At 37.8% G+C, this 12,500-nt stretch overlaps 1 protein-coding gene across 1 annotated transcript in view; it reads left to right on the top strand.

Moving 5' to 3' along the window:
- Positions 1–12,500, top strand: part of ass1 (argininosuccinate synthase 1) — a 62,966-nt gene that overhangs the window by 23,730 nt on the left and 26,736 nt on the right. The window contains exons 7-8 of the mRNA XM_056457190.1: positions 297–367; positions 456–486. Of these exons, the coding sequence (XP_056313165.1) occupies positions 297–367; positions 456–486 (102 nt within the window). The remainder of the gene's footprint in view (positions 1–296; positions 368–455; positions 487–12,500) is intronic.

Raw genomic sequence — 12,500 nt, 5'->3', positions numbered from 1 at the left:
TTAAAATGGGTTAAATACAATTAAAAACTGCTTTTATTCTAGCTGAAATAAAGCAAATAAGACTTTCTCCAGAAGAACAAATATTATCAGAAATACTGTGAGAAATTCCTGAATCTGTTCAACATCATTTGGGGAATATTTGAAGAAGAGAAATACATTCACAGGAGAGCGAATAGTTTATGTATAACACACACACACACACACACACACACACACACACACACACACACACACACATATATATTGTCAAATCTTATATTTTGGTTGAGATAAATCTTTGCTTTTTCTTCATTCAGAAACACAACATTCCTGTTCCCGTTACGCCGAAGGCTCCGTGGAGTATGGACGCCAATCTGATGCACATCAGGTGAATTTAAGATGCTCATCTACATCTGATAATACTTAATAATAATAATAATAATAATAATAATAATAATGAACCTGTATTTCAACAGCTATGAGTCTGGCATTCTGGAGAATCCCAAGGTAAGAGATCCGCACAATACATTCATTATTACTGCAGCTAAAGTGTCACCAGGACAGAGTTTAGAATTTTTATCATGTGTTAAAGTGCACGGTGGTGCAGAGTTTGCATGTTCTCCCCGTGTTGGTGTGGGTTTCCTCCGGGTGCTCCGGTTTCCCCCACAGTCCAAACACATGCGCTATAGGGGAATTGATCAACTACACTGGTAGTAGTGTATGAGTGTGTGTGTGTGTGTGAGAGAGAGAAAGAATGTGTGTATGGGTGTTTCCCAGTACTGGGTTGCAGCTGGAAAGGCATCCACTATGTTAAACATATGCTGGAATAGTTGGTGGTTCATCCCGCTGTGGTGACCCCTGATGAACAAGGGACTAATTGTTCTGCTGGGATGTGAAAACATCTAAAATGCACAATAGACACCAACACGACTTTGACCTTCTGTTGTGTTCTGATGTGTTTCTGACTGTTGTAGCAGTGAATTTACTCTAGTCATTCAGCGGAGTGATATGGAGCTGTAATGCGCTCTAAACCTACCGGAACTACTTTAGATGTGCCTTTATCTGACAATAAAAATGTTCATCAGCCGAAACAAAACACATGTACACACACACACACACACACACACACACACACAGGAAACTAAAATAAAAAGGGGAGAGAGAGGTGAGCATTATTTTCTAACAATTAGACTGCCTGATGTCAGTTACTGAAAGTTCTGATGTGTTTCTGACTGTTGTAGCTGTGAAATAACTCATTCAGCGGAGTGATATGGAGCTGCTCAAAACCTGCCGGAACTACTTTAGCTGTGCCTTTATCTGAGTAATAATACCCATCAGCCAATCAGAATCAAGCATTCCGTTTTAAAAGTGAATAAACAGAACCGTCAGCCAATCAGAATCAAGCATTCAGCAGATCTGTGGTATTATTGATTGATTTGGAAATAATACAGATGACTATCAAATACAGAACATTACTATATTAACAAAACATTAAAATGGAAGAGTATAACTTAAACATTTATATGCATATTAAATAATAAAGGTAAATACTGATGTTAATTAGTAAATAAACCAAAACAAAACACATATACACACATAAATCTAAAATAAAAGGGGAGAGAGAGGTGTGTATTATATTCTACCAATTAGACGGCCTGATGTCAGTTACTCTTTACATAATTCAATAAAGCAGAGTCAATTACTGACAGTTCTGATGTGATTTCTGACCGGTGTCGCTGTGAAATAACTCATTCAGCGGAGTGATATGGAGCTGCTCAAAACCTGCCGGAACTACTTTAGCTGTGCCTTTATCTGACAGTAATAATGCCCATCAGCCAATCAGAATCAAGCATTCTGTTTTAAAAGTGAATAAACAGAACGACACTCTCAACAGTCTGAGCATTACTAATACTAACAATACAGAAGTCATCATCGTGTTTGCTTTAAATAAAAGTGTAAGTCTGACATCAAACCGACTTACAAAGTATATGGTGTCGATGCTGAGAGAGAATATTAGTAATCAGCTTGATCCACTTCGGTTTGTGTAAAGCAAAGGAGTAGGTACATGTGATGCCATTACAGTAGTCTGTTGGACTTTTCTTTGATTTTAGCTCAGCGTTTAATACGGTTCAACCACATGTTTTAATTAGGAAACTAAAAGGTTATGAGTACGTAAATCCTACAGTTGTTGAATGGTATTACTCCTTTTTAACGAACTGAACTCAGGCAGTCAAAGTGAATAACAGTTTGTCCCAAGTTAAATACAGTAGTTCTGGTGTCCCTCAGGGTTGTGTGAGCTCATCGCTTCTGTTTACTTTATATACTAATGAGTGCTCAAGCAGACACTCACATTTTATTATATTATTATATATTATATAAGATTATATTATATAAGATTATATATTATATATTTTATAAGATTATATATTATATTATTATATATTATATAAGATTATATATTATATTATTATATATTATATAAGATTATATATTATATTATTATATATTATATAAGATTATATATTATATTATTATATATTATATAAGATTATATATTATATTATTATATATTATAAAAGATTATATATTATATTATTATATATTATAAAAGATTATATATTATATTATTATATATTATAAAAGATTATATATTATATTATTATATATTATAAAAGATTATATATTATATTATTATATATTATATAAGATTATATATTATATTATTATATATTATATAAGATTATATATTATATTATTCTATATTATAAAAGATTATATATTATATTATTATATATTTTATAAGATTATATATTATATTATTATATATTATAAAAGATTATATATTATATTATTATATATTATATAAGATTATATATTATATTATTATATATTATATAAGATTATATATTATATTATTATATATTATATAAGATTATATATTATATTATTCTATATTATAAAAGATTATATATTATATTATTATATATTTTATAAGATTATATATTATATTATTCTATATTATAAAAGATTATATATTATATTATTATATATTTTATAAGATTATATATTATATTATTCTATATTATATAAGATTATATATTATATTATTATATATTATATAAGATTATATATTATATTATTATATATTGTATAAGATTATATATTATATTATATTATTATAAAATATTATATATTATATTATTATATATTATAAAAGATTATATATTATATTATTATATATTATATAAGAATTGTATTCTTAAATACTCCGATGATACGGTCATATTAATAAAAACAAGATCCTGCTTCTGTTTATTTTTCTGAGACTGATTCATTTGTTGAGTGGTGTGATGAAAACCTTCTTAAAAGTTAATACGAAAAGAAAAACTATTAATCTTTAATCCCAAGTGTGTTGTCGAGCATTCACCGGTGTTTGTACATAATCAACTAATCACTCAGGTACAGTCATACAAGTATTTGGGAATTTACATTGATACAGTCAGAATTATTAGCCCCCCCTGTTTATTTTTCCCCCCAATTTCTGTTTAACAAAGAGTATATTTCTTTAGCACATTTCTAATCATAATAGTGTTAATAACTCATCTCTAATAACTGATTTATTTTCTCTTTGTCATGATGACAGTAAATAATATTAGACTAGATATTCTCCAAGACACTAGTATTCAGCTTAAAGTGACATTTAAAGGCTCAACTAGGTTAATTAGGTTAACTAGGCAGGTTAGGGTAATTAGGCAAGTTATTGTATAATGATGGTTTGTTTATAATGATGGTTTGTTTTGTAGACTATCAGAAAAAATACAGCTTAATATAAAATTGACCTTAACATGGCTTTTGTAGAGTAATGAAGTTTGCCCTGCATGCTCGCGGTTTTTAAAGAAACTCCTTTGGTGCGTTAATCTTGTCAATACTACTGATCAAAAAGGTCACATCATTAAGTAATTGCTTCGTACTGTTTTTATTTTTACTTCAGGTGATACGAAAACACAAACGTTTCAGCACAATGCCTTCCTCAGTGTGTGACGCAAACCTCTCACTCCATCCTTTTATCCCATAATCAATCACATTGAGTCATTGGTTAGACGGCCACTCGCTGATTTCAAAATATTTTCTCATTTTAACCACATAAGGACTATTTACCTTCATATCCAAAGCATTAATTCACAGAAAAATATCACCTCAATTATCATCGTTTAAGTCTACATCAATACAATGAAAATCCAACAGTCCATAACATTTAAAATACATTAGACGGCCACATGATTACGCTCCATTCACACGGAGCTTCAGCGTCAACGCTTGGCAGAGGGCGTGTCTGAAGTTGGGGCTGATGTGTATCATCATAGCAGCGTCAGCCAATTAAATTTGTTAGCAATAGCCCACTGCCAGAGCTGGTGTATTTGCATACAGCGATCTGATTGGCTGACGATTCCGTCAGCGCTTGAAAAGTTGAGCAATTCCCAACTTCTGCAGCGAGCAATGCCTCTGATACAGCGTGATGGATCCACAATGCAGTGGCAACGCCTGACGTCACCCATTCAAAGAGACGCGTTAAATCTGACGCCCCGAGTGAATGAGGCGTTAAAGACAATCTCACCTTCACCTCAACACACATAACTAACCACACAAGAAATATTTACCCTCACCTTCGACAACATTATTTCACAGGAGAATAGCATATTTACATCAATATAATGAAGCTCCGACAGTCCAAAACATTAAAAAATGCATTTGTTATATTGTGTCGATTAGCTAGACGGCTACTCGAAGATTACCAACAGTCTCTCATGTTAATAAATCATAATCAACCACAAGAAAATACCCTTATCTTCAAAAACACTATTTTACAGGGAAATAGCGTATTTAAATGGTGTTTAAAACTATTAAAAACTGCTTTTATTCTAGCCGAAATAAAGCAAATAAGACTTTCTCCAGAAGATACAATATTATCAGACATACTGTGAAAGTTTCTTTGCTCTGTTAAACATCATTTGGGAAATATTTAAAAAAGAAATTCAAAGGGGGCTAATAATTCTGACTCTCTAACATGGGACACTCACGTAAACTGGATCTGTGAAAGCTTCACCAAAGACTGTGTTTTCTACGAAGGCAATGGTTCTGTGCTGTTGGCAAGAACAACATGTACTTATTTTGTCCGGCTGTATTTGAGTGTCATCAGGTATGGTCTATCTACATGGTGCATGGTATGGCAATCTTTCTCTAAATCTGAAATCAATTTTATTTATATATTATCAGAACTGCTACGAGACTAATAGGATCAGAAACCTTCACCAGTATTCAAACACTCTACAAGCAATGCACTCTGAATGAAGCGAACAGAATTCTGAACAGTCCATCTCATGTACTCTTCACGTTACGATCATTCACCATGTGGTAGAAGATACAGACTTATCCCAGTGTCAGTCAGACTATTGAACACTGATCAGTAGTGTGCTTATGTTTTTCTAGTATGTAATTCGTTTGCTTATTTTAGCATTTTTATTGTGTCAGAACTGGCTGAAGTGCTCTGAGAGTCCACAGAAATTTCCCCGTGAGGGACAATAAGTATACAAACAAACAAACCAACAGGTGAACGTGGATCTCTCAGGCCTCATAAGTGAAGACGTTCAGTCATATTGTGTTAAAATGCAAATGATCTGCCGCTATCAGATCGAGATTTGTCAGCGTTTAGCATCGGCTCAGGTTCAGGACACGGCGATTTACGCGTCACTTCCAATCCAGTGGCCAGATTTACTGCTCGACTTTCATCCCTTCACTCATTCTTTCCACCTTTTTTTCTTCCTCCTCGCTGCATTTCTCTCCACTCCGGCCTTTGATTGAAAGCAAATGAGGCACGGCTAACATGAGGAAAGAGAGAAATTTACTTGCTGTAAGTCTTTCAGGAGGGACAACAATATGTATACGGGCAGCTGAATAAAGCATGATGGCTCTCTTCACGCACCATTTGCCTGCAATGCTCCGGCTGTGGATTATTCGTACCTCGGGCTGCGGCGCGGGGTTAAAGGCCGAGAGCAGATCCACCCGCAGGGGGTCAGGATTGAAATGCATTGATCCCGTCACATTATATCAAGCGCTGAGACGTGCCCAGATTCACCTGATCTGAGGCCTGTCGCTGCAGCTCGCATTCAAGCCTGTTCACGTCTAAACCAGCAGCGCATTAGCAGATTATTGATTTAAGAGGCTGATTGACAATTAGGTTTAAATGCCATTTTTGTTAAGGAAAAAGACACGCATGGATCAGTTCTGTTCATATTTTTACATGAAACAAGTAAGAAAAAGGTGTGTTTGAACCATGTTAAACTACTAACTTAGTACTACTGCTAAAATTAATGACACCGGTGTATCATATTTTCTCATTTTACTCTGGAACTTCTCCATCACCCCCTCTCTGTGGACTTTTTCGGTACTTAATCTATTTGACGTCTCCAACAGATTTAGTTTTTCACCTAAGCTCAAAAAGTTAAGCTGGGGAAGGTTACAGAAACATTTCTGCTGCTCTGAAAGTTCCATTGAGCACAGCGGCCTCCATCATACGTAAGTGGAAGATGTCTGAACCACCAGAGTTGGCCGGCCATCTAAGCTGAGTGATCGGGGGAGAAGAGCCTTAGTCAGGGAGGTGATCAATAACCTGATGGTCACTCTGTCTGAGCTCCAGCGTTCTTCTGTGGAGAGAGGAGAACCTTACAGAAGGACAACCATCTGTGCAGCAATCCACCAATCAGGCCTGTATGGTAGAGCGGCCGGACTGAAGACACTCCCCGCCTGGAATTTGCCAAAAGGCATCTGAAGGACTCTCAGACCATCAGAAACTAAACTCTCTGCTCTGATGAGACTCAAACTGAACTCTTTGGAGTGAACGCCAGGCGTTACGTTTGGAGAAAAGCAGGCAGCGCTCATCACCAGGCTAATAGCATCCCTACAGTGAAGCATGGTGGTGGCAGCATCATGCTGTGGGGATGTTCTTCAGCAGCAGGAACTGGAAGACTAGTCAGGATAGAGGGAAAGATGAATGCAGCGATGTACAGAGACATCCTGAATGAAGACCTGCTTCAGAGTGCTCTTGAGCTCAGACTGGGGCGACGGTTCATCTTCCAGCAGGACAATGACCCAAAGCACACCGCCAAAATATCAATAGAGTGGCTTCACAACAACTCTGTGAATGTCCTTGGGTGGCCCAGCCAGAGCCCAGACCTAAATCCTATTGAACCTCTCTGGAGAGATCTGAAAATGGCTGCACACCGTCGCTTCCCGTCCAACCAGTCCAATTCAGAAAGACTTGAGTCTGTAATCACTGCCAAAGTGCATCAACAAAGTATTGAGCAAAGCCTGTGAATACTGATGTACATGTGATTTATCAGCTTTTTATTTTTAATAAATCTGCAACAATTTCAGAAACTCTTTGTCCACATTGTCATTATGGGGGATTGTGTGTAGAATGTTGAGGAACTAATCAATTAAATCCATTCTGGAATACGGCTGTAACATAAACAAATGTGAAGTGCTAGCAATACTCTCCAGATGCTCTGTATAAAACATTTCTTTCTTTATTTTGCATTTGTGGAATAATTAGCATCTAAAATAAGTAAAGTAATTAGTTTACCCACATGTTTAACTACACTGGATACTCCGCTTCATCTCTGCTACACTCCAGGCCTGTGTTATACTCAGAAGTCCCGCATTTACATACAATCACACATCATAAAACGTCTGAAACGCATCAAGTCGAGCAGCGTTTAGCCGTCACACTACGCTGTTAAATTCTTTCCGCTAATTCTAGGCTTGCGGACACGTCTGCGACAGGCTTTTAAAGCCATTTCTGCACTCGTCTCCTAGAGTTATCTGGGGACAGATGCTAGTGAAGCAGAAAATCCAGCCGGCGTTTAGTTAAAGCGACAGTAACGAGCGCCTCAACACCTCCACACAGCACACAGGACTTTATTTATCCTCTGATGATGTTTGTCTGGTAAAGCTTTCCGTTTAAATGCACCCAGCGCTTATCTTGCATAGTTCCCCTGCAATCTGCCTCACACACACACACACACACACACACACACACACACACACACACACATCCGCACTGACATCTCACTGTAATCTGTGGTAATTGGTCAGAGATGCTATCTGATGGACACACACACACACACACACACACTTTTGGACACACTCACAGAAACTCACACACTTGCACACATACACTCACATGTACACACAAACACACACACACACACACTGGCATCTCAGTTTAATCTGTGGTAATCAGTCAAAGATGCTATCTGACAGACAGACACACACACACACACACACACACAGAGAAAGAGACGCACACACTTACATGCAAACACAAACAAACAGACACTTGTGAACACACACATACACACAGACAGGCAAGAAATACACATGCACACACTTGCTCACACTTGCTCACACACTTTTGCATACTTACACACACACATACAAACTCACACACACTCGCTGTCACACTCACACATACACACTCACAATCACACACAAATACTTACTCATGTACAGCACACACACACTCACTATCTCTCTCTCTCTCACACACACACACACTTGTTGTCTCTCTCACACACACACTCGCAATCTCTCTCTCTCTCACTCACACACTCGCAATCTTGTTCACACACATACACTTGTTCACTCACACACTTTTGTACACTTACACAAACACACACACACACACACACACACACACACACACAGACACTCTCTGTCTTTCTCTCACACACACACACTCACTGTCTCTCTCACACGCTCTCTTTCTCTCTCTCTCACACACACACACTCACACACACACGCACAGCAGGTGTGGTCAGAGCAGTAGCTTCTGCGAGCGAGTGTAAGTGTGTGTCTGTCAGACGTGAACACTTGATGTTCTTCAGACCGTGGGGCTTTTACTTTCCTCTTCTGCTCACAGGAAAGTCAATAAACACCTGTGTGTGTGTGTGTGTGTGTGTGTGTGTGTGTGTGTGTTTTCCTGCATAAGGGAAAAGTACTTTCGTCCTGCAGACGTGTCACTCATGGCAGAAGCGTCAGTGTTCAGACTCGGGGAAGGTTTGGACTGAACATTTGTCGTTAACAGAACATCGAGACTGAAGACACACACATGAAGCCGCATCAAGTCAACAACACATCATTGCTGTTGTATCCAGATATACAATAACTGTAGTTCATTCATTCATTCATTTTATTTTCGGCTTAGTCCCTTAATTAATCCGGGATCACCACAGCGGAATGAACCGCCAACTTATCCAGCACATGTTTTACGCAGCGGATGCCCTTCCAGCCGCAACCCATTCCTGGGAAACAATCATACACACTCATTCACACACTACAGACAATTTAGCCTACTCAATTCACCTGTACTGCATGTGTTTGGACTGTGGGGGAAACCTGAGCACCCGGAGGAAACCCACGCGAATGCAGGGAGAACATGCAGCACAGAAATGCTAACTGACCCAGTCAAGGCTCGAACCAGCGACCCTCTTGCTGTGAGGCGACAGCACTACCTACTGCGCCGCTGCGTCACGCCAAACTGTAGTTTAACTGATTGTATTGTTGTTGTTTTATGTAATGATGGTGTGTTTTGACTCTCCTGTTATTCAGCGATCTTTAAACTGTACACTCATTTAATTTTTACACTGGATTACAGAGATTTATTATTCATTTAATACATTTGAGCCTTTGCAGAGCAGAACTAGTCCTCACTTTAGATTAGCTTACTAAACTGCATGAAGTTTAGTTAATAAAGCATTTATTAACATATTAACCATTATTATATGCCTGAATAATAAGAAATAAACACTCACTGGCCACATTATTAGGTACACCTTACTAGTACCAGGTTGGACCCCCTTTTGCTCTCAGAATGCCTTAACCCTTCATGGCATAGGTTCAACAAGCTACTGACCACTTACAGGTGGACAGCATTTTATCATACAACAAACAGATGTGCATACGGCCTTCCTCTCGGTAAGAGTGAACAAGAGCAGTGGACCAGACAATATTTGTGGTCGCACACTTAAAATCTGTGCAAGAGAATTAAGTCCAATTTTTTAATACATTTTTAATGGATCGTTACTAGAACAACAGGTACCTAAGGTTTGGAAGGATGCTGTGGTAGTCCCTGTACCCAAATCCAGCTCCTCCCAAACTTTTAATGAATTCAGACCCATAGCCCTAACATCAGTTGTGATGAAAATTGTTAAAGTTTGTGAGGTCTGAAATACTGAGGAGAACAGAGTATGCACTTGATCCCATGCAGTTTGCCTATAGGCCTCACCGAGGAGTAGAGGATGCCACAGTTACTCTGTTGAACCTGCTTTTTAAACATTTGGGAAAAAATGGTTCCCATGCCAGACTTCTGTCTGTCGACCTTTCTTCTGCTTTTAACACAATTCAACCTCACATTTTAATTAGTAGACTGTAATAACCTGGTGGGCTGGATCCTTAACTCTCTAACTAATCGAACACAAGGTGTTAGAGTGAATAGATGCTTATCTGATAAAGTCTGCTCCTCAACCGGGTCCCCACAAGGATGTGTTCTTTCACCTCTGTTATACATCCTTTACACAAACATGTGCCAGAACCATCAGTTACTGTAAATAGAGCCATCATTAAGTATGCAGATGACACTGTCATTGTCAGCCAACTTCATGATAATGAAACCGGTCATGGTCCAGTACTAACTGACTGTGTCAGATGGTGTGAGGAGTCATATCTTCAGTTAAATGTTTTAAAGACAAAAGATATGATCATTGATTTTAGGAAGGCTGCTAACACACAGGTGAGCACTTCCATTAAAAATCAGCCTGTGGAAAGTGTGCAATCATACAAAAAACTTGGCACAATTATTGACTCTAAACTTTACTTTGAGAATTGTGTAAAAGGGGCTCCAGCGAAAGCTAAATCATTTCCATATTGACAAACACATGATGATTTTATTCTATAATGCTTTTCTTGAATCTGTCTTATCCTTTGACAATCTCTCTGTCAAGAATAAAAACTCACTAAATCAGATAGTTAAGTGGTCCAGTAAGCTGACCGGGGTGTCACTAGCTAATTTAGAGGCTGTGTACACCAGGCCGATAAAGAGAATCCCAAACTCAATCTTAAGTGGCACTGCTCATCCTCTACACTCAGAGTTTCAGCTCCTTCCTTCTGCTCGCTGGTTTCTAGTATTAAGCTGTAGAACGAAACGATACACAAATAGTTTCATACCATCAGCCATTAGATATTTAAATGAGACTAAAGCAGAGGTATTTCGGTGACTTGCATAATTTTAGATCATTTTAAACATTTTTTTGGGGGGGGGGCACTTGAAGTGATTATTCATGTATACTTTATAAGTGTTTTTATGTTTATGTTTTATGTCTTAATGTTCGTTTATTGTTGTTATTGTGTGAGTTCCTTTGTGTGACACTGTTGTGAGCTGAGGACTCTTGACTGCTAAACAAATCGACCTTCGGGTATAAATAAAGTAACCTAACCTATATACTTATTAATATAATAACTCAGTCTCAAGATGGCGCCAAAGTGTGTGTGTATGTATAAATGTAGATAGATAGGCATGGCAAGTTTATTTCTGCACCTTTCACACACCGTGGCAATTCAGAGTGCTTTACATAAACAGGAATAAAAGAGACATGAAAATAAAATGATTAAAAGCAGATCAAACCGGTTATAAAAGAATGAAGAAGAAGAGAAAGACACGATAGTGTGATGTGTGGGATCAGTGCTCATTCAGTAAAGGCACAGCTGAACTGATGTGTGTTCAGTCTTGATGTGAATGTGTCTAATGTTGGAGCACATCTGATCATTTCTGGAAGCTGATTCCAGCAGCAGGGGGCGCTGTTAGTAGCTGAAAGCAGATTCACCCTGCTCTGACTGAACTCTTGGAGTTTCTAGTTTATTTGATATTAAAGATCTGAGTGATCTGTTAGGTTTGTATTCAGAGAGAATATCTGTAATGTATTGAGCTCCTAGTGATTTATAGAGCAGTAATAATACGTTAAACTCTATTCTAAATGTGACTGGGAGCCAGTGTAAAGACCTGATGACAGGTGTGATGTGCTCTGATTTCCTGGTTCTGGTCAGAATTCTGGCCGCAGCGTTCTGGATGAGCTGCAACTGTCTGACTGTCTTTTTAGGAAGGCCAGTGAGGAGGCCGTTACAGTAATCCACCCTGCTGCTGATAAAAGCATGAACAAGTTTCTTTAAGTCTTCACTGGAAACAAAGCATCTAATTCTTGCAATGTTTTTGAGATGATAGTATGCTGATTTACTTACTGCTTTGATATGACTACTGAAACTCAGATCTGACTCCAGAGTCACACCAAGATTCTTGACCTTATTTTTTTTGTTAGAGCCAAGGTACGCATTCACCTTGAGAACCTCATCTCTGTTCCCAAACGCAATCACTTCAGCTTTCTCTTTGCTTAACTGAAGAAAGTTTTGGCACA

The sequence above is a fragment of the Danio aesculapii genome, chromosome 5, assembly GCF_903798145.1.
Source record: "Danio aesculapii chromosome 5, fDanAes4.1, whole genome shotgun sequence".
NCBI lineage: Eukaryota > Metazoa > Chordata > Actinopteri > Cypriniformes > Danionidae > Danio > Danio aesculapii.
This window is presented reverse-complemented; position numbering and strand designations above follow the sequence as displayed.